General features: G+C 57.2%; 3 protein-coding genes across 6 annotated transcripts in view; 1 reads left to right on the top strand and 2 right to left on the bottom strand.

Annotated features, from left to right (window-relative positions):
- Positions 1 to 6,800, bottom strand: part of ASB8 (ankyrin repeat and SOCS box containing 8) — a 24,522-nt gene extending 17,722 nt beyond the window's left edge. The window contains exons 1-3 of one of the 4 annotated variants that reach the window (XM_089774666.1): positions 6,674 to 6,800; positions 5,484 to 5,645; positions 3,747 to 3,956 (exon numbers count right to left, since the gene is read on the bottom strand). The gene's annotated coding sequence lies outside the window, so the exon portion shown is untranslated. Of the gene's footprint in view, positions 1 to 3,746; positions 3,957 to 5,461; positions 5,646 to 6,673 lie in introns of all 4 variants that reach the window. The other 3 variants (XM_089774665.1, XM_089774663.1, XM_089774664.1) reach the window with 3 other exon arrangements.
- Positions 1 to 16,141, top strand: part of LOC142818230 (uncharacterized) — a 22,704-nt gene extending 6,563 nt beyond the window's left edge. Inside the window, exon 5 of the mRNA XM_089774667.1 lies at positions 15,083 to 16,141. Within this exon, the coding sequence (XP_089630793.1) occupies positions 15,083 to 15,682 (600 nt within the window). The 3' untranslated portion in view covers positions 15,683 to 16,141. The remainder of the gene's footprint in view (positions 1 to 15,082) is intronic.
- A 1,859-nt stretch (positions 16,142 to 18,000) lies between these two features.
- On the bottom strand, positions 18,001 to 22,110 carry PFDN5 (prefoldin subunit 5). Its single transcript, XM_075915751.2, has 6 exons — positions 21,953 to 22,110; positions 21,234 to 21,336; positions 20,530 to 20,561; positions 19,499 to 19,573; positions 18,446 to 18,551; positions 18,001 to 18,339 (listed from the first exon to the last, which is right to left on the bottom strand). Exons 1-6 carry the CDS (start codon positions 22,022 to 22,024, stop codon positions 18,260 to 18,262), a joined length of 468 nt encoding a protein of 155 aa, XP_075771866.1. The 5' UTR covers positions 22,025 to 22,110; the 3' UTR covers positions 18,001 to 18,259.
- Positions 22,111 to 25,966: the final 3,856 nt, after the last annotated feature.

Raw genomic sequence — 25,966 nt, forward strand, 5'->3', positions numbered from 1 at the left:
GGGGCCGGGGCAGGGCCCCCGCAGGCTCCGCCAGGCAGGAGTACGCCCATCCCCTGGCGAGAGCACGTCCGCACACAGAGACATGCGCTGGGCTAATTAACGGCGGGACCGTGCCATGGATGCTCTTTTGGTTTTAAGCCAGGCTGGTTCGGATTTGGCTGAAGCTGATTGGGCCTTGTAGACATGCGCTGCGCCCGGCAGTGGATGGCAGGAGACCTCCCTGTGGCCAGTGCATTTGTGGGATGTGGGGTCATGTCCCTCCCTCCTGGGGCCCATAATTCATCTGGTTCCCACTAACCATGCTCCAGGCAAAACTGACTTGAGTGTCTCCCTGGACTTGTACCATTAGTCTGCGGAGGCAGCCCACCCAGGCCACATCCCTCCAATTTCCAGGGGTTGACGTGTCGAGTCCGGGTCTCTTAGGCAGGGGGTAGAGAGGCAGAAACCAGCCTGTTCCTCCGTTAGAACAAACTAGACAAGCGTAGTCGCCTTTCTGTGCTAGTCACTTCTCTGCAGCGTCTCGGTATCTTTTTTTTTTTAATGAGCGGTAGGTTACTCGCAGTGTCTTCAAGAGTGATCGTCTAGCTACGGCTGGAGAGAAAGGAGCAGCCGTTGCTCCCAGCCACCAGCTGGGCCCAGTTTGAAACTCGCTCCGGGAGAGCATGCTGCTTGTGAGCAGAGCAGCGGACGTGCCGATCACGACATCCATGGCACCAGCTGGTGCCCGCGTCTTGCCCTAGACGGGGTAAAAGTGCAGACAAATGGCGGATGGTAGGTGATGAATAACGTGTAGGATTTCAGTTGAATAAACTAGTGGGATTTTAATTTTAAAAAACTATTGTGTGGAGTCTGGTTTCATTTCTTCTTTGCCCTCAGTTCTAGTATTGCCAACCCCGCATGCTCGGAACTCACGAGCCACCTCAACAAGCATCAGTTAGGCTTTCAAAATCACGAGATGCAAAAGACGACTAGTAAATTGTCGGGTGTTTTTAATCTGCCATCTGGGGGCGTTGGGGGTCCTGCTTTCCAGCTCTTCTCCAGCTAGAATCGTCCTTTTTCAGGCAAACCGATTCCCAGGCCTCCTGGAGGTGGGGCTTAAGGAAAGCAGTAACATTTGTCTCCTAGGCAACACCGATGCTCTTCTTGGGATGACACACAGGCTGCGAGGATTGGAGGCCAAATTCCCCTTCGCTCCCAGAGGCGGGAGGGCTCCAGAGCTGTTCGTAAGACTGAACTCTCAGGCCTGGCCTAGGCTAACAGGTTGGCACGATGAAAAATTCATACGTCTCAGTGGCCAAGTTCACAGAATCCTAGAACTGGGAGGAACCTCAAGAGGTCGAGTCCAGTCCCCTGCCCTCACGGCAGGACCAAGCACCATCTAGACCAGCCCTGGCAGGGTCTGTCCAACCTGCTCTTCAATCTCTCCAGGGGTGGAGATTCCACAACCCCCAGGCGATTTATTCCAGTTTCACCCCCCTGGCAGGCAGGGACTTAGGAAGCAGCCAGCAGCAGGGGCCCAGCCAATGGGAGGGCAGAGGTAGCGCTTGGGGCAGTGCACGGAGCCCTGTGACACCCCTCGCCCCCCTACTTAGGAGCCAGGGCTGCTTCTGGGGCCCAGCGCAGCCTGCGGTGTCAGGATGGGCAGGAAGCTCCAAGCCTATTGTAATCTGCCAGAGTGATGGGCCACAAAACCCAGGCGCTCTTCTAGGCCAGCGCGCCTGGCTCAAACCATTGGGTTCCCAGGGTGGCAGCCGCCCAGTGGTGCCAAAGAATTTCAAACCTTGGCCCCGAGACTTTTAAACCAGGGGTTGACTCACCCCACGGTGCAGGAGCCAAGGGGCCTGCACTCGCTGCCCGGCTGGTCAGCCCGGGGCCACTAACCGATTTAATGCACCCCGGGCCCGGCAGGCACCCGCTGCTACTGCTCATGGGGAGGCGAGGGGGGAGCAACGGAAAAGCAGAGACTGGGAGGAGCAATGCAAGAACCTGGCTCTGGCTGATGATAACCGGACGTGTTTTCACTTCCATGGGGGTCGGCCAGTGGCTCTCCTGGGCACAGCTGGTCTCGAGGCCAAAACCCCAGCTCCTAGAGTCAGTAAATGAAGTGATGTTTGTGCTCCCCTGGCAGACAGAGCAGCTGCGGCAGAGCCACACGCACCACCCTGCTGGGCGTAGCCAGCTTCATGCAGACAGTGGCCCATATAGCATCAGAGCTGGAGTAGGGTTCAGCCTGTACTAGCTGGTGCAACCTGGCAGCTGGTCTTAAATGGCAAAGTCCCAGGAATATTCTTAGTCCTTCTGTTCCGTCCATGTGTCCGGCTGCTTTAAGTCAGCTGGTCAAAGAGAAGCTAGTCTAACCACACGCAGAGCTGTGTGCCGGGCCACAAGCAGAGATGACATGAGCACCTAACAGTCTTGGCTAAGTGCAGATGGTCTCTTAGTTCTGGCAGTACAAGTCCATGCTTCCAGAGCCAGAGATTGCAGGTTCAGCTCCCCTGCCATCCACCGCTCTCCCCCAAAGCAGAAAATAATCCCTGAGGACAGGCAGTAAGAAATGAGGAGAAGGGGGACAAATCTGTACAACCCCCAGTGTGTTCTGGAGCCTGCTGGGCTGCAGATAACACCACCAGCCAGCTGGAGGTACGTTCCCTGGCGCTTCGGCCCAGCACGTGGACTCAACAACTGTCCCAGGCCGGAGCAGCCCTGCCGAGATCCCGACGATGGACAGTAACGCTTCCTCACATTCTGCCTGGCAGGTACAAGGAGCAGTAATGGCAACTGCGTCCTTGTCCCGGGTGCGCGGCGGGATTTTACCACTTGGCTACAAGGTGTGTCGGTAGCGCCCGCTCGAGTGAAGGCTGCCTGACGCTTCCCAGGGTAAGACTGATGCCCTGTGAGCTGAAAATCCCCAGGCTGGCAAGCTGCACCAATGATTCCGACTGTCCCACGCCAGCAGTTCTGTGCGCCCCATTCCCCCCCACCAGGCCAGGATCTCTGGGCACCCCCATTAACCCTCCCCCCATGCTTACGCTTCTGTCCCCCCACCTCCACCCGGTGCTGGCCACACATTTTACCCTGGGTGGAGGCTGAACCCCTGCTGTACCATCGCTCGCCCCTCTGCCTCTGGATTGCCCATTTTGCCTACAGTTCAGTCCTGTGATGCCCCAGCTCACATGTTCAGATCCTGCTAAGGAGCGAGGAGAGAAGTGTCTAGACCACCACATTTGTCACGGCTGTTTTTCTGGGAAGCAGCATGGGCTAGTGGCTGGATCCCAGAAGTTCTGCTCCCAACCCTGCAATCGAACTGCTGTGTGGCCTCGAGCAAGTCACTTCCTTGCAGGTGCCTCAGTTTCCCCTTCTGTGCCCGTCTCGTCTCTTTGGGATGTCTCCTGGGCAGCACCTGGCGTGACAGGATCCTGCCCTCAGGGTGCTATTCTAATACATAGTCCTTTCCGTGCACCTCCCTTTTCACCAGATACTGACCAGCGCCTTCCACCCAAGCCCCTCAAAGAAGCATTTGCCAGCATCGCCCTGCTCCCCTAACGTGATGTGAGGGCTGATGGGGGAAACTGAGGCACAGAAAGCCTAAGCTGGCTGAAGGAACAGACAGGGCTGACTGCTTGAGCCCAACCCCCCTTTCCATCCCCTCCTGTCTCCTTCCCCAGCTCCCAGCCAGGCCTGATCCTGTGTCTCTCTCCAGGCAGGTCTCCCTTCGGGCTGCCTCTCCCTGGATCGGGGCCACTCACCACACCATCTGAGTGATGCTGGAGCTTCTCGGCTCTCCGGGCAGCGGGGGGGGTCCAGGCGGCGGGCTCAGATTCAAGCAACAGGAAGGTCCTTGCAGCACTCAGTCCCCCCACATGCTCCTTTCTCTGCCCCACGCAGAGCAGGAGGAGCCGAGACCTCTTTGGGTTTAACACTGGAGACGCTCCATGGTCCGGGGCACCTGTCTGCATCTGGGGGGGACATGGGGGATGCAAAGGTCAGACTGGGGGATGGAATGGTCCTAGCCAGGGGCCTTAGGCTAGGAAAGCTGGACCCCTGGGGAGGAGATCAGGGCTTGTGCCCCCCAACCCAGTCACCCGTCATAGACTCATAGACTTTAAGGTCAGAAGGGACCATTATGATCATCTAGTCTGACCCCCTGCACAGTGCAGGCCACAGAATCTCGCCCACCCCTCCTAGAATAATCCTCTCACCTAGATCAAAGATATTGAAGCCTTCAAATACTTTGAAGGACCCAACATGCAGAGAGTCCTCCAGCTGTGATCTGTGCCCCATACTACAGAGGAAGGTGAAAAACCTCCAGGGCCTCTGCCAATCTACCCTGGAGGAAAATTCCTTCCCAACCTCAAATATGGCGATCAGCTAAACCCTGAGCATGTGGGCAAGACTCACCAGCCAGAGCAGGGACCCAGGGATCTGAAGGGAAAGTCTTTCATGAGCAGCAAGGCAGAGTCTCGGGTCAATATTAGGAAAAGCTCCCCGAGTGCAAGCAGCGACTTTGGAACTCCCACACTTTCCCCATGTTGATTTCCCTAGTAACACTATTGCCATCACTGGTCACACTGGTCAGCTGAAGAAGCAAGCTGCACCCACGATTCATGATACATGTTTTGTTAGTCTATAAAGTGCTACCCGACCATTTGCTGTTTTTTAAGTTTATACTATTGTTATGAATCCCTGTAGAGAAACACTCAGCTCTTGTTACATTTTGACCCATAATCTTTCCTTTATTGGCATTTTTAGGGCATTTTCAGGTCCTGCAATTTTGTGGCAGGGATGATGATATTTAGTGCGCTTTAAACCCAGTGCCTGGAGTCCTGTTATTATGGGAAACTCTCTGGTTTGGGGGTTTTGCTGCAGCCCAGAGGTTGGCACAGAAAAGCTTGAAAACGTGATGTCCAAAGGCTCTGAATGCAGGAGGCAAATAAAAGAGCCTGCAAAAGAAACCGACCATTTTAAAAATCTCGTTGTTTTCAGGGCTGAGCCAGTCGTTCTGAGCATAGGGAGCTGGCAGGAATGATTTCCCAAAGCAAAGGGTCTGTCCCGTGTTTACTGGTCTGAGAAAAGGACAGAACCTGCCATTGCCCAGAGAGTGCCTAAAGTGTGCCCTTCGGTGACCTGATTGGTTATAACAAAATTGGCTGGATCTGTGATCTCTTGTGTGACCTTGACCAAGTCCCTTAGCCTCTCCTTGCTGCCCTTCCCCCATCTGCCTTCCGCAGGGCTTGAGAAAATCAATGCAGATTGTGCAGTAGCCAGATAATAGGCTGATGTGGGTCATGCCAATAGCTGAGCTAGTAACTGATCTCACAAGCACGCTTGTGTGCGCTTAACATTGTGCAAGGAGATGCTGAATTAAACCTGGCCACAGCTATGCTGCTGGCTGGCCTGCCAGACTGACGCAGCTGCCTCCTTGTGTCCCCCTCTCTGGCGTCTCTTAGAAGAGAAGATTTACCGGCCTTGCTCAAGTCCTTAACTCAAACGAGCTTTGTTTCAGCCATTGCTTTGGGATGTGCCCGCTGGAGCTGCAGGGGCCATGGAGAGGCCTTCTCACTTGGCCCCAGCTGCTGCGGTGAGAGCGCTGGGTTGTCCTCTCTTCCCGGGGCAGCAGGCGTGCTGAGCCGCTCCTCCCCAGCGCACTGATTTCAATGAAGGAAAACAAACACGATTGGAATGAAGCACCGGAGCGGCACGGGGTAATCTCCTAGTGCCCCCTAACAAATGAGGGGCAGGGCTCTCGGGCCCTCACGGTAACACACCTACTAAACATGGATGTGGGCCTGATCCCTGCCCAGGGCTCCCAGGCCCTATGCTGGCCCAGACGTACAGTCTGGTACGGGCCCATGGCAGCCGGGTCCTGGCCTGTGACTCCCCCGCACTGCGCTAACACACAGCGGGCGACAAACCGGCCTGGCCCACGGGCGTGGGGCAGGGCTGGGGCTAGACTCCACACAGCCCTCACTGCTGCCCGGTGCATGGCCAGTGGGGCCTGGGGGGAGATTTAAAGGGCCAGGAGCTCCGGCTGCCCTGGGCCGTTTCGAATCGCCAGGTCCTGGAGGCAGCCGCCCCCCCCCCCCGGCTCGGTGGCCCTGGCAATACCAATGCTACAAAACACTCCGTACAAGCCGCTCTCCGCCCATTGACCCCCCGGGCCGGCGGGGCCGCGGCTTTCACGCCTGCTCGTCTTTGCACAAGGAATCGGGGAGGCCGTTTACCCCCGAACCCGCCTTTCCTGCCCCCCTCGGGCCCAGACGCGCCCGCCCAGGGCCTGGGCAGGTTTGGAGGCACCGAGCGGGGCGGGTCCGGAGCGCTAACGCGGGGCTTGCGTCACGGGCCGGCTGGGATGCGAGCAGCCCCGCAGCCGCGCTGAGATTTCGCGCAGCGCCCCGGGGGCCCCACGGATGCACCCCACGAAACCCGCCCCTCCCCGCGGCCTCGGGCGCCAGCCGTAGAGCAGCGGGGCGCGGAGAAAGGCGGGACCTTCCTGCTCCCGGCCCCCGCTGATCCTGCTGCCCGGGCCTGGCGGGGTTCTCGGGCCCTGGCACCGGCAGCCCGGTGAGTTGGGAGGCGCAGGCGGGGCTGGGGGGGGCGGGAAAGAGGAACGTGGCTGGGGGGGGCGAGCCAGGCGGCGGGGGGGTCTGTGGTCGGGGGGGGCCCTGCTCCCCACCTGCCTGGGAATCGGGACCCGCTGGCTTTGAGATCCGTGGGGGCTGAAGTCACCTGGGGCCCTTCCCCCCCGCAGCCTAGCCGCGCCCTCCCGGGGTGAGTCACCGCAGCTTTGTTCTCCGCGGCGCCTGGCTACAACGTTGCGATCGGTTCCTGCGGGCGGAAGAAACTGTCCTGGGCCCTTGTAAAATTCGGGGTAGCGCCTAGCGGGCCCAGCGAAGAGCGGGGCGGGGCGGGGACACGCAGGGAGCGCCCCCCCCCCCCCCAAGAGCTCCCAGGTTAAGCAGGGGAAGGGGAAATCGAGGCACGAGGGTGGGGAAACTTGCCCAAGGTCACGCAGGAGGCCAGTGGCAGGGAGTTTGAAGTCTCTAGGGCTGTGTAAAGGTGGCGGGAGGGGTGTGATGTCTGCACAGACATCAGGGTGGCATTCTCAGCTCTGTGCAAGGCTGCCTGACCTTGGGCAGCTCACTATGCTGCCTCAGTTTCCCCACACTGTCAATGGGAGAATGGTTTTGTAGCGTGCTTGGAAACCTACCTATGAACCCTGCTGAGGTCTTATGGCAGGGTACATGGCAGCCGGCTGAGCATTGGCGTGGATTTGTCTTGAAAGTGAGTTTGAATTTTGCAGGTGTGGTGTTGGCCTGGCTGAATATTATTTTTTTTCTTTTTGGCCATCAAAACTAAAAACCTTTTATGACTGAAAGTGTGAATTTGGATCAGACACTTCAGGCTGTTCCTTGTGAGAGGGAGACAGCGTGAACATTAATATCCCCTCAGAAATGGACCAATTTTTAGTCAAAATATTTGGATTTTAAAAATTGGATCCACCCCCACCCATCTCAAAACCCCCCTAACAACAGTGTTTTGAACAAAACAAAACAAAACAAAAAAATTAAACTCTGGGAAAATCAAATCCACCAAAAGCATTCAGAATTGGCTGCCAAAACTTTTTCCAATCACCTCTAGCTCTGAACCTGCTTGGGCCTGATTTTAAAGCCTGACCCAAACCGAGAACCCGAAGTCTTGTTTAGAACAGAACTGACCCAAACTCGCCACCTTCCCCAAGCACCTATTTACACTGCAGCCAGCTCTCTCTAGGGCCAGGCCAGTGCCCACAACCCCACCATCTGTCTGTGGCTGCAGCCAGCCTGGGGGGCATGCCATGCGGTGCCCACAGAGCTCTGCGCGGTGGCAGAGGCCACTGGGAACAAGACATACAGTCACTGCTGTGTCAACCCCACCAGCAGAGATGATCCAAGACCATCTGAGCTGGGTTGTTCTTAGAGCTCTCCTGAACCGGACACTTATGCCACTGGGCTTGGGTCAGGTTGCGGGTCTCTGGTGGTCAGTGTTTACTTCCAGCCTGAGACAGCAAGAGCTGCAGGTAACACCCTGGCAATGCTGTAACCTTCCTGCTCATTTCCATATCAAGTGCACAAATCCTGAATGTTCTGTTTTCGGAGACACGCAACAACTGCAGTCATTGTCAAAGTGGCACTTTCTGCTCCAGCTACCGGTGCCTCCAGAAATAGGTAACATAAGAGCAATGCAAAAAAGCAAACTCCATTCTGGGCTGCATTAACAGGCATGTTGGGAGCAAGACATGAGAAGTCATTCTTCCGCTCTGCTCTGCGCCCAGTTGGAGTATTGTGTCCAGTTTTGGGCACCATTTTTCAGGGAGGATGTGGAGAAATTGGAGAGGGTCCAGAGAAGAGCAACAAAAATATTTAAAAGTCCAGAAAACATGAGCTACGAGGGAAGGCTGAAAGAATTGGGTTTGTTTAGTTTGGAAAAGAGGAGACTGAGGGGGGACATGAGAGCAGTTTTCTAGTATCTAAAAGGGTGTCACAAGGAGGATGGAGAAAAATTGTTCTCCTTCATCTCTGATGATAGGCCAAAAAGCAATGGTCTTAAACTGCAGGAAGGGAGGTTTAGGTTGGACATGAGGAAAAACTGCCTGTCAGGGTGGTTAAACCCTGCAATAAATTGTCTAGGGAGGTTGTGGAATCTCCATCACTGGAAATATTTAAGAGCAGGTTAGACAGACACCTGTCAGGGATGATCTGGATGGTGGTTGGCCCTACAGTGAGGGTAGGGGACTGGACTTGAAGACTTCTTGAGGTCCCTTCCATGTTCTATGATGGTGTTCCCCCTCACTTTTTCCATCTATGTGCACATTTATTTATTTGCACTGAGGTATGTGCGAACGTGCACCACCAGTAGAAACACAAACCTAGCTGTGGGTGCTCTGCTAATCAGCTGGGTGGCATTTGGAGCTACTGCCTCTCGAAGGGGTGGTTAGCTACAGGGATGGGATGGGGAAACCCTTGCACGGCTGTAGCAAGCACCCATGCTACAGCAGCATTGCTGCTGTTTGTGTAGTGTAGTGCTTGTAGCACAGAGTTGCAACCTCTGTGTAGGCTCCATAGTGTAGGTGTAGCCAGAGCTTAATGCAGCTTCTGTACAGCCTTGTCTTAAGTTGGGAGGAGGCTGAGCAGCGCCCCCTCCTGAAAAAGTCCCACATCCCAATTACTTACACGAGAAAGTGTTTCTCTGTAGTGCTTTAAGGCACGGGTGTTGGGCGTTTGACCCCCAGGCCAGGACAGCTGGGTGTACTTATGTACATGAGAGACGTTCCGATTCAGCTTTTATGTTAACTACACACATTAAGCTTCTAGCTTTTGTGAGTGTGAAGACCCACGTCTGATCTTGCACAAAGTGTAACTTAGTGCATCAGTGTCTGCTGGAATGTGCAGTAAACTGGAACACTGGCTCTGAGGAGTGTGAGTCCTCCATTCATAACCATGTGATGTTAACACGGGTGTCTAATGATGCCCCATTTAAATGGTCAACGTTAGCACTTCATTGCTGAGTCCTAGAGCAGACAGAGTTAGAGGGGCGTGGGGCTAAAGCCAATGGGAGGATTGATATTTTTTTTGCAGAGAGGAAGATCCAGAGGGAAGAAAGGAGGATTGAGCCAGGGAAAAGAGAGAAAGGAAAAAAGAGGATTAAGAAGTGGAGTGGGGGGGGGGGAGAGAAGCAAAGTGAGGAAGAGCAGCAGAGAGATTCCTGAATGTGACAGCAGTTGGGCCATATCACAGCCCTGGTGCAAACATCTCATGGGTGTCACTGGGAGGCAGATCCAGAACTGTGTCCTGAGCCCAGGAGAACACGTTGAATGAAATAAAAGCTGGATGAATTCAGAACTGAGCAAAGGAAACACTTTCTCCACATGCCGCGTTGTTACCCTGCAGAACTTCTTGCCACAGGAAATTAGCAAGATGCCAAAAGTGCTGGAGCAGTTGTGTGAATAAGAGTTGACTATTAGAAATTTGTGGCAAGGATGTTCAATCCAGAGCTCCAGGAAGAGACCCAAAGTGGGGGGCAGATCATCCTTCAGACATCGTCCTCTGTGACATCTGACACTAGCCCGTCAGAGGTAGGACACTGCGCTCAATGGCCTGATTCCTCTGCGGGGTTGAGAGGAAGGTGCCTATACTACGTCCAGGCCCTTAAGGATAGAGATTTTCAAAGGTACCAAGAGGCGCTGGGGAAGAGCTTGGTGGGAGCCGAGGAGCTGGGGGGAGTCAGCAGGAGGTTAATGGGGGGAGCTCAGGGGGAATTGGGGGCCATGAGGGGAGCTGAAAGAAGTTGTGGGGGGTGGGGGGTGAGAAGTCAGTGGGATTTCAGGGGTCGGACTATGAGGAGCAGGGAGTTGAGGCTGTGGAGGGAGCTGAAGTTGTGGGGAGGGAAGTCAGCAGGGGGGTGATGGGAGGGGGCAGTCAGGGAGTTTGGGGCCAGTGGGTGGGGGCTGGAGGAAGTGGGGTGGGGCAGGGAGAAGTCAGTGGGAGTTTGGGGATGGGAGATGGAACCAGTGAGATGTGGTGCTGGTTGGGGCGGGGGGGGGGGGGAGTGGTTGCTGGGGGATGCTGGGAGCCGGTGGGTGGCTGGGGGCGGGGGAAGCTGGGGGTGGCTGGGGCAAGGAAGGAAGGAATGGGGGGTGGCTGGGGGCGGGGGGCTGGCAGGGCTGGGGATCGGGGGGGTGGCTGGGGGCGGAGGGGTCGCTGGGGATGTGGCATTTCAAGAAAGATGTGGAGAAATTGGAAAAGGTACAGAGAAGAGCGACAAGAATGATTAAAGGTTTAGAGAACATGACCTATGAAGCCAGGCTTCATGAACTGGGCTTGTTTAGTTTGGAAAAAAGAAGATTAAGGGGGGACATGATAGCGGTTTTCAAATATCTAAAAGGGTGTCACAAGGAGGAAGGAGAAAATTTGTTCCTCTTGGTTTCTGAGGACAGGACAAGGAGTAATGGGCTTAAAGTGCAGCAGGGGAGGTTTAGATTGGACATTAGGAAAAAATTCCTAACTGTCAGGGTGGTAAAATATTGGAATAAATTGCCAAGGGAGGTGGTGGAATCTCCCTCTCTGGAGATATTTAAGAACAGGTTAGACAGACATCTGTCAGGGATGGTGTAGACGGAGCTTGGTCCTGCCTTGAGGGCGGGGGGCTGGACTCGATGACCTCTCGAGGTCCCTTCCAGTCCTATGATTCTATGTGGCGGCGGTGGCTGGGGGCAGAAGCTGGGGCGGGGGCTGGGGGGCAGGGGAGGGGGGTGGGGGGGGGGGGCTGGGGCGGGGGCTGGGGCGGGGGCGGGGGGGGGGGATCGGGGGGGGGGGGCTGGGGATCGGGGGGGGGGGGCTGGGGCGGCGGGGGTCGCGGGGGGGTGGGGGCGGGGGGCGGGGGATCGGGGGGGTTGGGGCGGGGGGGGGGGCGGGGGCTCGCTGGGGGCGGGGGGCGGGGCGGGGGGTCGGGGGGGTCTGGGGCGGGGGCTGGGGGGGATCGGGGGGGTGGGGCGCGGGGGCTGGGGGGGGTCGGGGGGGGGGCTGGGGGGGGGGGGTCGCTGGGGGCGGGGGCTGGGGGGGATCGGGGGGGGGGGCTGGGGGGGAGCGGGGGGGTCTGGGGCTGGGGGCGGGGGGGGGCGGGGGCGGGGGGGTGGGGGGGATCGGGGGGGGGGGATCGCTGGGGGCGGGGGGGGCGGGGGGGTCGCTGGGGGGGGGCGGGGGCTGGGGGGGATCGGGGGGGGTCGCTGGGGGGGGATCGGGGGGATCGCGGCCCCTTAATCCGCCTTGGTGCCTCGGACAAAGCCCCGCTACAGAGCCGGGCCGCGGGCCCCCCCCCCCCCCCCGCGGGGCCCCGCCCCCGACCATAGAGCTTGGCCCCGCCCGTCGCTAGCGCTGCCCAGGAAGGGGGGGGCTGGGGTGGCCGCGGGGACCTTCCTGTTCCCAGCAGCCCCCGCGCCTGGTGCGCTGGAGACCCCGGGCCGCGCGGTGAGCGGGGGGGCTGGGCAGGGGGGGCCGCGGGGGGGCCCGAGGCTCCTGTCGGCGGGGCGGGGGCTCCGGGCTCCTCCCCCCGCGGCTGGCCCGGCCCGAGGGGCTCGCTCGGTGCCCCCCCCCGAGTGCGGCGGGACGGGGGGGTCGCGGGGGGCGCTGGGAAGTGGCGCCGCTGCCGGCATTGGCGGGGGGGGGCCCGGGGGGGCGAACGCCTCGCGATCGACGGGTGGGTGAGCGGGGCCAGTAAACCGGCCTGGGTCTCCAGAACCTGGGTTCTGTTCCTTGCTCTGCCACAGGCTTCCTGTCTGACCGTGGGCCAGTTACTCCGCCACTGTGCCTCAGTTTTCCATCTGCAAAATGGGGCTAAGGACTGTGCTCATTAAGGTCTATAAGAGCTAAGGCTGTGTCTACACTGCAAGCTTTTTGCGCAAAAACAGCCGTTCTTGCGCAAAAACTTACGGAGCGTCTACATTGCACACGCATTCTTGTGCAAGTTAATTTATAGTAAAGCATCACAACAGAGGACTTCTTGTGCAAGAGTTATTCCTCTCCCCACAAGGAATAAGCCCTCTTGCACAAGAGCTCTCGTGCAAGAAGGCAGTGTGGACGGGCAACAGGGTTTTTTAGTGCAAGAAACCCCTATGGCTAAAATGGCCATCAGAGCTTTCTTGCACAAAAGAGTGTCCACACTGCCATGGCCTCTTTTGCTCAAAAGCACATGGCAGTGAGGACACACTCTTGCACAAGAACTTTTGTGCAAGAACTCCTGCGCAAAACAGTTCTTGCACAGCCTAAGGCTACATCTACATTGGCATGATCTTGTGCAAGAACTGTTTTGTGGAAGAGTTCTTGTGCAAAAACTCTTCCAGAAGAGAGCATCTACACTGGCATGTGCTTTTGCACAAGAGCTTCCTTGCCAGTGTAGATGCTCTCTTGCGCAAGAAAGCTCCGATGGCCATTTTAAGCACCGGGCTTTCTCGCACAAGAAATACATGTTGCCTGTCTACACTGGCCTCTTGCGCAAGAACAGTTGCGCAAAAGTGCTTCTTCGTGAGTGGGAGCTTCATAGTTCTTGCACAAGAAGCCCTGATTTCATACATTAGAATGTCAGTTTACTTGTGCAAGACCTCGTGGCCAGTGTAGACAGGCAGCAAGTTTTTGCGCAAAAGCGGTTGCGCAAGTGCATGCCGATGTAGGCACAGCCTCAGTGTTGTGTATCGCTGGCCCCAGTTGCAAGAAGACAAAAGCTTCCCACTCCCAGAGGAGTGTGATGAGGAGATGAGGGGCTGGGTTGCTAATGACCAGGTAATGGAGTGCTTGTCTGCTTTGCTTTCTCCATCAGGCCTTCAGGTGTGTCCAGCCACAGCAAGAGAGAGAAGGGGCTGCAGGAGCAAGCTGGGAAAGCAGCCTCTGGAAACCCCGACCCGCGCATCTCAGAGTGGAGGTGAGGATGCAGAGATGTCCCCAAGTGCCCTGTACTGCACGTGCCTGCCTGGCCAGGCCCAATGGGACTGGGCGAGTGCGCGTGGCCTTGGCATGATTGCTCTATGCTGTGGCCAGCAATGCCCGGTGCTTAGAACAGGGCTGGTGCAGCACTGGGACCCAGCCACACCCCGCCACTCTGCCTCTGCGCTGCAGGCTCCTGAGATCTCGGGACAGGCTCCGGGAAGAGCTAGACTCGTCCGGAGGAGCGACTGTAGCATGTCTGAGGCCGGAAGCCCAGGAACGCCCCCGCAGGCCATTGGGCTGGGGGCGGGATTTGCTAGTTTCTTTGGCTTGTGCTATGCAGGACCCCTCCTGGCTTTATCGCCGAGCTCCATCTGTCAGATTCCTGCTTTGGTGGCCGCCCGCCTGGGGAACGGGGCCTGTGAGCCGCGTGATGCTGCGCGGGGCGGAGAGTTACTGGGCCACGTTCTCTTCCCTCTCCCGCCAGCAGGATTCCTGACTCCTCGCCGCTCCCCCTCCGATGGAGCAAGACGAGCCGTGTGTGGTGGAGCTCCATGACTCTGATGACCCCGATATCGTTAGACGAGTCTACATAGGTGAGGCCGGACACGAGGCCAGCCCTGGAGCCGCCGATCAGTGAAGTGTGGGCAGAGGGAGCTCTGGGCCGGGTCCCTCCATGCAGCGAGTGGCTCTAATCCCTCTGTTCTACCCCAAACGCCGTCCTGGGTGGCAAGTGGCAAAGCCTGGCTCTGCTTTGTGCCAACCCCCCTCTGCCACATGCCCTGTGCCACCTGCTAAGGGGTGAGGGTCCTGCTGTGGGGGATGTCTTCTCCAGCTGGTCTGGGTTTGCCGGGGGGTTGTTTGCAGGCAGCAGGACTTCTACTCTCCTGCTGCTGGGCAGTCTCTCCAGCCTCCTAGTGTTGGGGGGCTCAGTTCTGCTGCTCCTTAGCCTGGCTCAAGGGGCAGCACCTGGTACTGGCGGGTGGCCAGGGAGAGCTTGGGTGACCCCTAGAGGTCTGTGCTCCCTGAGGGGTGTGTGTGTGTGTGAGAGAGACACACACACACACACACACGGGGAGGCTCTGGGCTGTAAATACACCTTCGTATCCGGTTCTCGTGCGTCCGTGGGTCCCTGCTGTCTCCCCAGCTTAGCGCCTGCTGGGGTGGGGCTGAGGGGAAGCTTGGGGCATCTGCCTGGAGCGCCCTGAGGACGGGGGGGGGAGAGGAGACGTTGCTGGGGAGTCCAAGTACCCAGTTGCTGGAGTTTTAATGACAACAGGACCCCGGATCCCACGGGGTGCTCTGCAGTGCTCAGCCCTAGGCTGTGTCTGTGCCACTCCGAGCTGTGCCTGGCTCTCCTTTGCCTTCCAGCCGACGACGGCATTGTGAGCGACAGCGAGGGGGAGCTGCAGCACCAGATCATCCAGACCGTGGTCCCCCACAGTCCGCTGGCCAAGAAGCCCAAGAAGAAGGCTCCCCAGAGAGCGGATGGGAGCAGCCCCAGAGGCCGGGGGCCGGAGAGCCCGGCCGGGCCGCCCCCTGGCTATGGCGGGGAGCTGGTGGAGCTGGCTGATGGGCAGGAGGAAGAGGGGGGGATGGTGGTGCGGCACCGTGGTGCTGCCGGCCGGCAGCGGCCCTTCATCTGCAACGAGTGCGGCAAGAGCTTCAGCCACTGGTCCAAGCTGCTGCGGCACCAGCGGACTCACACCGGCGAGCGGCCCAGCACCTGCAGCGAGTGCGGCAAAAGCTTCAGCCAGAACTCGCACCTGGTGCAGCACCGGCGCACCCACACCGGCGAGAAGCCCTACCGCTGCAGCGACTGCGGCAAGAGCTTCAGCTGGAGCTCCAACCTCATCCAGCACCAGCGCATCCACACAGGCGAGAAGCCCTACCAGTGCGGGGAGTGCGGCAAGAGCTTCACCCAGAGCAAGAACCTCATCAAGCACCAGCGCACCCACTCAGGTGCCCGGCCCCACCGCTGCCCCGACTGCGGCCGTGGCTTCACCCAGAGCACTAACCTCCTCAAGCACCAGCGGCTGCACGCCGCCCGCCAGAGCCAGGCCTGCCCCGAGTGCGGCCAGGCCTTCCGCGAGAGCACGGAGCTGGAGCGGCACCGGGCTGATGCCCACGGGCACGAGCCCTACATCTGCGTGGAGTGCGGGGAAAGCTTCGCCAGGAGTGCCACGCTCAACCGGCACAAGAGGGTCCACAAGCCCCTCTTCGTGCGCTGAGCGCAGGCACTGAGCCGGGCCAGCGGGGGTGGGGTTGAGCACGGTGATCAAGAAGCACTTAACGGGGGTTGGCATGTGGCTGGCTGCAGCGCCCGCTCCATGCCCATCATGGGACCATCTGCAGCATCACTGAACATGGCCACCCACGGTCATGTGACCTTCCACATTCTTGACAAGCACCCAGCGTACCATGCAGGTCACGTGGCTGTCTCGTGGCGCACGGCACAGGGCCATCCCTGGTATCACCGTTGTGGTCAAAGTCTTGGAGCGCAGACCTCAGAAAACTCCCGGGGGTCGGCGTGTGTAGCTGTACATACGGAGGGGAGGGACGGGGTGGGGGGAGATGTTTACAGTAGAAGCCATAATACTCCACAAGGCACCACCCATCCGAGGCGAGGCCAGGGGCTGTCTGTTGTGGCTGAGGAGGTGCCTCCTGCATAGAATAAAGTTCTGCTGTTAGGGGTGTGGCTCCTGTGTGGCTGGGGCTTGGTGGGCAGGAAAAGGCGCCATGCGTCTGTTTGGGGTGTCCTGGCCTAAAAGCGCTCAAGGGGTGTTGGTCCCCTTAAAGAGCCTTGGAGCTGCTTGTTCCCCCCACCCGCCAGCTTTCTGCTTGGGGGTGCTGGCAGGGGAAAGGACTTGTGCTCCGGGGGTGGTGACAGACAGACAGACTGTGCTGTGTTCCCTCCCGCAGGGGAAAGCCACTTGGTGACCCAGTGCAAGGCACCTGGCTGGGGAGGAGGAAGGTCGTGTTTGCTAAGGGAGCCACCTGGGCCTGCTCCAGGGCAGGTCCACCATGCCGAGTGGCTTAGCCCCTTGCAGGGGCTGCCCCAGTACATACATGTGATCGGACCGGTCTCCATTTCCCAGGGGAGGCAGGGCTGGGGGCTGCCCCCTGCGAGGGGCCTGAGGTTTCACAAGTGGCTAATGCCCAACACAAGCCCTGGCGCTCTGCACCTGGTAAAACTCAGGCCCTACACTGCAAATTGCCTCTGGCCGCTCAGGAAGTCCCAGGGCATGATGGGCAGAGGGGGCAAGTGGCTCTCCCCGCCTGCGCCGTGGCAGGAGCAACATCTTACTCAAACCCAGGGCTTGGCTTCCCGGAGGCCAGCAGCCCCGGGCATTTGAGCTGTGGGGGCCGAGGGGACTAGAACCCAGGTGCAGCTGCCAGAACGTAAATGCTGCAGCTCAGCCTGGTTGCCTGGGAAGGAAACTCGGCAAGAAGCCGCTGCTGGTGCGTCTCTGCTGTAGTCCAGCTGGACTTTCAGGGGCCAGCCCTTCAGTTGCCCTGCCCCCAGCAGCAGGTGGCTTTAAGCTAGAGCAGCATAGAATCCCAGAACTGGAAGGGACCTTGAGCAGCCACTGAGTCCAGTCCCTGCCCCCACGGCTGGACCAAGCACCAGAGACCATCCCTGGCAGGTCCATCCAAGCTGCTCTTAAATAGCCCCAGTGATGGAGATCCCACCACCTCCCTTGCTGTAGCTAAAGCCCATTGCTCTTGTCCTGGCCTCAGAGCCCAAGAACGACTCTCCCCCTTCTCCTTGATCCACCCTTTTAGATCCCTGAAAACCGCTGTCGTGGCCCCTCTGTCTTCTCCTTTCCAAACTAAACCAGCCCAATTCTTTCCGTCTTCCCTGCTAGCTCGTGCTCCAGCCCTTCTCCAATTGCTCCATCTTTCCTGAAACAGACACAGCACCCCAGCTGAGGGCTGACCAGCGCTCTGGGAAGGGGCATTACCCGAGGTGCGAACGCAGCAAGGAAGAGTGGTGCCCAAATTACAGCAGTGCACCAAGGGAGACAATTGCACCTCCTGGGGGAAGCCAGGTGCCAGGCCACTCTGCCCATCCTAGCTGTATGAGCTGCATGCAGGGGCCCTAGCGCTGAACCCATCCTCAGCATGGGTGGCAATGCAGGACAGACTCCCCCTCCTCAGAACAGCTGGGTGTGGGGTGAGAACCAGCACTGAGCAGCTGGCCAGGGCTGCCTGCTTCCAGTAGGGCTTGAACCTGGCTGGCCACCCTCAGCCCAAGGCCTGCACACGAGGTGGGACACAGGTAGGTAGCAGAGCTTTGCCTCACCCACTGCCTTGGGGGATCCCCATGCAAGAAGGGTGCAGCCCGAATTTACCACCCGCCTGCTGCCTCCCTGTCCTGCCAGGGCCCAAGTTGTGCTGCGAAAGGGGCACAGAAGCCAGGGTAGAGACAGCAGCCCAGAGCCCCCCACCCCCATCAAGAGCCTCCCCTGGATTGGAAGGGGCTGCACCCCATGCTGGACAGCTCCTTTGCCCAGACCCTGCGTATTTCTCACCAGAGGTGGCCAAGCCCAGTCAGCAACTGTTTAATTTCTCTCCCAGGGAGATCACCTGCCGCATACACAAGGGGAAAGCCCCCCAGGCTGCGCATGTGTAACAGCCACCAGCACAGAGAGCAGATGCCTCCTGGCGGCTGGGGCCAGGCAGTTTCAGCTCCAGCTGCTTCCTCGGTGATTTTAAGACTCTGCTTGTAACAGAACAAAATGCCTCAGTCCAAGTGCAGCACCGCGGCGTGTGGGGCCCATGGGGCTGGGGACGGATGCCACAGGCTATGCCCTTGTTGCCACAGCCTGTGACGCCCCCGTGGCTGTTAGCTGCTGGATCTTCTGGCTCATCATTTCCATCACAGCTGCAAGGGAAAGAACACAGCCAGTGACAGCACATGGCTGAGGGCCTCTCGCAGCTAAGGACAGGTGGTGCCAGTGGTGGGCACCGCCCCAGAGAAAGGTCCCTACCTTGCTTCATGGTGTGTTTTTCCTGCAGCGCCGGCTGAATCTTCTCCATCTGTTTGGTCAGAAAATCAATCTTCCTCTTGAAGAAATCGCGGGCATTGTCTGCAGTCTGCAAGAGGGATGGGAGCATGACATGCCCACCCTCAGGACAGGCAGGCACCGTGGGAGGGGCTTTACCCCCTGCCTGAAGTGCAGGGACAAGGAAGTGACGCACAGGACAGAGTAAGCAAACTGCTCCAAGACTGGGCTGCTCAGGCAATAGCGTGTTTGGCCTTTCGGCAGCACCTTCCATCAGAGAACTCAGAGCTCTATACTGGGGGTGGGGAACCATCTTTTAGTTGGGGGCCACCGACCCACAGAAAAATCCGGAACCACCCACAAGAGAAGCAAAAAAACCCCAAAATACCCCACATGAAGCAAAAACCTCACACAATTTGGGGCACTGGAGCTCCCCTTGCGCTCCAGCCCCATGAGGGATGCTGAGGCTCGGGACTTAGGTTGCCCTGCTACTGGGTGACTCATGTGCCAGCCCCGCAGAGGGGCGCCGAGGCTTGGAGACTTGCCACAAGGCTGGAGCGTGAGCACTGGCTTGCCCCGCTGCAGGGGAAGGCCCCATGCCTCGCCACTGGCCGGATCAAGGTAAGCCAGGCCCACAGGTCCCCCACCCCTGCACTAACTAATGAAGCATCACAGCTGTCAGTGCATCCAGGTATCACCTGTTTCTGAAATGCAGCCACCTCTGGGGTGTAACATAAGAGCTGTTCAACAGCCCCTCAGCACCCCACAAGATAGAAATTGATGGCACTGTCTCAAAGGGGAAAGTGCTAAGGGAATGAACCCAAGCCCCGAGCAGGGAACTGCAGCGCACTAACCTCACCTGCTAGCAGTCACTCCTCTCTGTCCCAGGGCAGAATTGCACTCCAGCTGTGAGCATGATTTATGCAAAGAGGCTGGAGTGGGGAAGAGTCCAACCACTTTATAAGTAGGTAAAGCGCTTTCTGCCACTCCCTGTCTAATGCTGCTCATGGGTCAACCCACTATGAGAGCGCCTCCTACCTTTTCTACATAGTAGCCCGTCCCCACGTCCACCAGCACATGGCCAACATCAGAGAGCTTCCCGGGGACGTACATCTGCCAGGGAGGTCAAAGGAAAAGACAGGACCAGCAGGGGAACCGTAAGAGCAAGAAGGTTATGGGGATAGCAGCTTAGCCTCACACTACCCGCAAGAGGGCCAGATCCGGAACGGGTAGAAATCAACCGAGCTCCTTCAGCGCAGAGGACAGTTCGTCCAGGGCTTCCGCGTAAAGCACCGTTACACGAGGCTTCTGCAGCGGCAGGACTCCGTTGTACCAACATGCAGAGAGAGTCTCTGTCCTGGAGAGCGCTCAGTCTAACCAAAGGAGGCAGAGAAGGGGGGATGGGAAGTGACTCACCCGAGCTCACACAGCGGGGACTAGACAGTCACAGGCCTGTGCCCTACCCACTGGACCACGTTGCTAGTATGAACTGGGCAGGCCGCCTGGGGATGAGGGGAACCAATTTCAATAGGCATCCAAAGATCCGATCAGTCCCCAGACCCTTCGGTGCTGCTTGGCCCAAGGAGAAGCCCAACCCAGGGCCAGCAGGAAACGCCAAGAGCACTGGAAAACCCACTGGCCCAGCAAGGACTGAGTGGGGCACTAGCAGCTCCGTCCACTCCTAGAGCAGGCACAAGACCAGCAGCTGGACAAGTGCCCCAGTGCAGCCCCCCCGCAGAGTTAGAGGTGAGCTCCCCTCTACTGGCCTACTCCCCTCTGGCAACGAGCCAGCTGGGACGTGGGTGGCCGGCCGGCCATATGGAACAGCACAGACCAGTTTCACAGGAGCAGCTTCAGTCCAGCAGGGCTTAGATGAGTGACAAAGGAAAAGGGTCCCAGTGACTGTTCCCAGCCTCCTGCCCACTGACTGGAAACGTTCAACCCTAAGCTGCTGGCTGCACCCAAGGCAGAGCAGGCTGCGTCCTGGGGCACAAGGGTTCAGTGTCCCATTGGGGAGAGAATCACACTGGAGAGTCAGGAGCAGGAGCACAATGGTGAGGAAAGGATACAGAGCTGGTGAGTGGAACTAGCAGCTCTTTGCCTGGAGAGACAAAGAAATGCCTGTTATTACCCAAACCCTCCCTTGCCCCACAGCACGGGGCCCCTCCCAACAGCAGCATGGAGGTGAGGTCCATAAAAGGCTATTAGCCAGGGGATAAAATGGTGTCCCTGGCCTCTGTGTGTCGGAGGTTGGAGAGGGATGGCAGGAGACAAATCGCTTGATCATTGTCTTCGGTCCACCCCTCTGGGACACCTGGTGCTGGCTACTGTCGGCAGAGGGGACCCTGGGGCAGGGGGGGGGGGGGGGGGGGAAGCCTAGGGCCAAGGGGGGCTCCCCTGGGGAATGGGACAGACGGACCCTGGGGCAGCGGGGGGGGGGGGGAGTCTAGGGCCAAGGGGGCTCCCCTGGGGCATGGGACAGACGGACCCTGGGGCAGGGGGGGGGGGGGGGGGGGGAAGCCTAGGGCCAAGGGGGCTCCCCTGGGGCATGGGACAGACGGACCCTAGGGCAGCGGGGGGGGGGAAGCCTAGGGCCAAGGGGGCTCCCCTGGGGCATGGGACAGACGGACCCTAGGGCAGCGGGGGGGGGGAAGCCTAGGGCCAAGGGGGCTCCCCTGGGGCATGGGACAGACGGACCCTAGGGCAGCGGGGGGGGGGGGGGAAGCCTAGGGCCAAGGGGGCTCCCCTGGGGAAGGGGGCGGCCGGCACCCACCTTCGTTGCTGCGGCGGAGCACGCTCAGACAGTCCTTGGCCTCCACATACTTGGTCTGCACCAGCTTGAGCTGGGCGAGGGAGGAGGAGAGAAACTCCACTTCCTGGGGGGACACGCGGCTCAGGGGGGCTCCTGGGGCGGCTCCCGAGGGGTCTCGCGGGGGGGCCTCCCGAAGGCCCCTGGGGGTGGGGCCGGGGGGGGGGGGTCTCGCGGGAGGGGGGCGCCTCGCGGGGGGGCGGTTCCCGGAGGCCCCTGGGGGGGCGGGGCCGGGGGGGTCTCGCGGGAGGGGGGCGCCTCGCGGGGGGCGGTTCCCGGAGGCCCCTGGGGGGCGGGGCCGGGGGGTCTCGCGGGAGGGGGGCGCCTCGCGGGGGCGGTTCCTGGAGTCCCCGGGGGGCGGGGCCGGGGGGTCTCGCGGGGGGGGGGACGCTCCCGGAGTCCCCGGGGGGCGGGGCCGGGGGTCTCCCGGGGGGGGGCGGGGGGGGGGGGGAGAGACGCTCCCGGAGTCCCCGGGGGGCGGGGCCGGGGGTCTCGCGGGGGGGAGGGGGGGACGCTCCCGGAGTCCCCGGGGGGCGGGGCCGGGGGTCTCGCGGGGGGGAGGGGCGGCTCCCGGAGTCCCCGGGGGAGGCGGGGCCGGGGGTCTCGCGGGGGGGAGGGGCGCTCCCGGAGTCCCCGGGGGAGGCGGGGCCGGGGGGGGGTCTCGCGGGGGGGCGGGGCCTGACCTGGTCCAGCTGGTTCTTCAGCAGCTCGAGCTGCGGCAGCGCCAGCTCCGTGATGTTCACCTGCTGCGCCATCTTGGGGAGCGCGGGCCGGGGAGACGCTCTGGGCCGGAAGCCGCCTGCGCGAGCCGGACTCTATGGTTCCTTCGGCCCGCCCATGCACTGTGGGGCTCCGCCTACTTCCGGCTGCCATTGTCGGGGGGTAGTCTCCGCCTACTTCCGGCTGCCATTGCTCCGGGCGGGGCTAGGCTCCGCCTACTTCCGGCTGCCATTGCGGGGAGCTAGTCTCCGCCTACTTCCGGCTGCCGTGGCGGGGCGGGGCCAGGCTCCCCGTGGGCAGCAGGTCTGCAGGGGAGTTGCTTGGCCCAGCAAGGCGGCCCCAGGGCTATGTCAGAACAGCAGCGCCTGCTGGTGCCAGTGGAGTCAGTCTGGTTTGCACAGGCCTTAGCCTGTCCAGGCTGGATAACCCCCCAGAAGGGGCAGCCTCTGCTCTTGGGGTCTGCACAGCTCCACCACCTGTCACTTAACATCCAGGCTGCTTACAGGAGCTCAGCAAGGAGCTTTGCAGAGAGGCAGCCATGGGGGCTTCATGCTGGGGCTCTCTGCTGCCCTGAGAGTGGCCTAAAGCCTCTCTCCCCCTTCTCCAAATCCTCTAGCAAGGAGTTCCACAGGTTGACTGTGCACAGAGTAAAGAAAAACTTCCTTTTGTTTGTTTTAAACCTGCTGCCTATTAATTTCATTAGGACACCCCCTCCCAGTTTTTATTGTGGGAATAAGTACATAACTTTTCCTTATTCACTTTTTCCACACTAGTTGTGATTTTATAGACCTCTGTTATATCCCCCCCCCCCCTTAGCCTCCTCTTTTCTAAGCTGAAAAGTCCAGGTCTTTTTAATCTCTCTTCATATGGGATCCAAACCCCTGATCGTTTTTGTTGCCCTTTTCTGAACTTTTTCCAATGCCAATGTATCTTTTTCGAGATGAGGCGACCACATCTGGCCACAGTATTCAAGATGTGGGCGTCCCATGGTTTTATGTAGAGTCAATAGGATATTTTCTGTCTTATTCTCTATCCCTTTTTTAATGACTCCTAACATTCTATTTGCTTTTTTCACTGCCGCTGTACACTGAGTGGATGTTTTCAGAGAACTAGCCACAATGACTCCAAGATCTCTCTCGAGTAGTTATAGCCAAATTAGTCCCCAGCATATGGTATAGATAGTTGGGATTATGTTTTCCGATGTGCATTACTTTACATTTATCAACATGAAATTTAATTTGCCATTTTGTTTCCCAATCCCCTAGTTTGGTGAGATCTTTTTGAAGCTCTTCACACTCTTAGCTATCTTGAGCAGTTTGGGATCATCTGCAAGTTTTGCCACCTCACTATTTACCCCTTTCTCTAGATAATTTATAAGTTGAATAGGATGGGGCCCAGGACAGACCCTTGGGGGACCCCACTAGTTACATCTGTCTACTCAGAAAACTTACCATTTATTCCTACCCTTTGCTTTCTGTCTTTTAACCAGTTATCAGTCCACAAAAGGACCTTCCCTTTTATCCCTTGACAACTTACTTAAGAGCCTTTGGAGAGGGAATTTGTCAAAGGCTTTCTGGAAATCTTAAGTATACAACATCCACTGGATCACCCTTGTCCACATGTTTGTTGACCCCTCTCAAAGAACTCTAGCAGATTAGTAAGGCATGATTTCCCTTTACAGAAACCACATGGACTTTCCCCCAACAAATTATATTCATTCACGTCTGACAATTTTATTCTTTACTATAGTTTCAACTAATTTCCCTGGTACTGACGTTAGACTTACTGGCCTGAAATTGCCAGGATCACCTCTAGAGCCCTTTTTAAAAATTGGTGTCACCTTAGCTCTTCCAATCATTAGGTACGGAAGCTGATTTAAAGGATAGGTTACAAACCACAGTTACTAGTTCTGCAATTTCTCATTTGAGTGCTTTCAGAACTCTTGGGTGATGCCATCCGGGTCCTGGTGACTTGTTAGTATTAAGTTTATCAATTTGTTCCAAAACCTCCTCTAATGACATCTCAATCTGGGACAATTCCTCAGATTTCCTCACCTAAAAAGAATGGCTCAGGTTTGGGAATCTCCCCAATAGCCTCAGCCACGAAGACTGAAGCAAAGAATTTATTCAGCTTCCCTGCTACAACTATCATCTTTGAGGGCTCCTTTAACATCTCGATCATCCAAATGCCCCACCGGTTGTTTAGCCGGCTTCCTGCTTCTGATGTACTTAAACATTTTACTATTACTCTGAGTTTTTGGCTAGCCGTTCTTCAAACTCTTTGGGGGCTTTTCTTATATTTTTACATTTAATTTGACAGTTTATGGTCCTTTCTATTTTTCCTCACTAGGATTTGACTTCCATTTTTTAAAAGATATCTTTTTCATCTGTGTCTGCTTCTTTTACCTGGTTGGTAAGCCACAGTGGCACTTTTTTGGTTCTCTTATTGTTTTTTAATTTGGGGTATATATTTAAGTTGGGCCTCTATTATGGTGTCTTTGAAAAGTTTCCATGCATCTTGCACAGATTTTACTTTTGTCACTGTACCTTTTAATTTCTGTTTAACTTCCTCATTTTTGTGTAGTTCCCCTTTCTGAAATTAAATGCCAGTGTTGGCCTGCTGAGGTGTTTTTCCCACTGCAGGGATGTTAAATTTTATTATAGTATGGTCACTATTTCCAGGTGGTCCAGTTATATTTACCTCTTGAACCAGATCCTGAACTCCACTTAAGACTAAATCAAGAATAGCCTCTCCCCTTGTGGGTTCCTCAACCAGCTGCTCCAAGAAGCAGTTATTTAATGGATCAAGAAATTTTATCTCTGCATCCCATCCTGAGGTCATGTATACCCAGTCAATACAGGGATAGTTGAAGACCCCAGCTATTATTGGCTATGTCTAGACTGGCATGATTTTCCGCAAATGCTTTTAATGGAAAAGTTTTCCATTAAAAGCATTTGCAGAAAAAAACATCTAGATTGGCACGGACGCTTTTCCGCAAAAGCACTTTTTGCAGAAAAGCGTCCGTGCCAATCTAGATGCGCTTTTCCGCAAAAAAGCCCCGATTGCCATTTGTGCAAAACAAATCTGAGCTGTCTACACTGGCCCTTTTGCACAAAAGCTTTACACAAAAGGGACTTTTGCCCAAACGGGAGCAGCATAGTATTTCCAACAGTAGGAAGTCAGTGTTCTTATGGAAATTCAAACGACCAGTGTAGACAGCTGGCAAGTTTTTCCCGCAAAAGCAGCTGCTTTTGCAGAAAAACTTGCCGGTCTAGACACACCCATTGAGTTTAATTTGATAGCGTCTCTAGTCTCTCTCAGAATTTCTCAGTCACTATCACGGTCCTGATAATATATCCCTACAGCTATATTCTTATTATTGGAGCGTGGAATTACTGTCCATAAAGATTCTATGGAACATTTTGGTTCATTTAAGATTTTTTGCTTCATTTGATTCTACATTTTCTTTCACATATAGTGCCACTCCCACACCAGTATGACCTGCTCTGTCCTTCCAATATATTTTGTACCCTCGTATGATTGTGTCCCATTGATTGTCCTCATTCCACCAAAATTTCCATGATGACTATTATATCAATATCCTCCTTTAAAAACTAGGTACTCCAGTTCACCCATTTTACTCTTTAGACTTTTAGCATTTACATATAAGCACTTTAATAATTTGTCACTATTTATGTCTGCCATTTCCTGATGTTAGACTCTTTCATTTGATTGTCTCATTTGACCTGACCCATACTTCCATCATCTCCTCCTGACTAGAACATCTCTATTAATATAGCCTCCCCAATAGATCTCTGTCCAATCCATGTGCTTCTCCACACCTAGAATCATAGAATAATAGGACTGGAAGGGACCTCAAGAGGTCATCGAGTCCAGCCCCCCGCCCTCAAGGCAGGACCAAGCTCCGTCTACACCATCCCTGACAGATGACTATCTAATCTGTTCTTAAATATCTC

The sequence above is a fragment of the Pelodiscus sinensis genome, chromosome 31 (assembly GCF_052426305.1).
Source record: "Pelodiscus sinensis isolate ZL-2025 chromosome 31, ASM5242630v1, whole genome shotgun sequence".
NCBI classification, from domain to species: Eukaryota; Metazoa; Chordata; order Testudines; family Trionychidae; genus Pelodiscus; species Pelodiscus sinensis.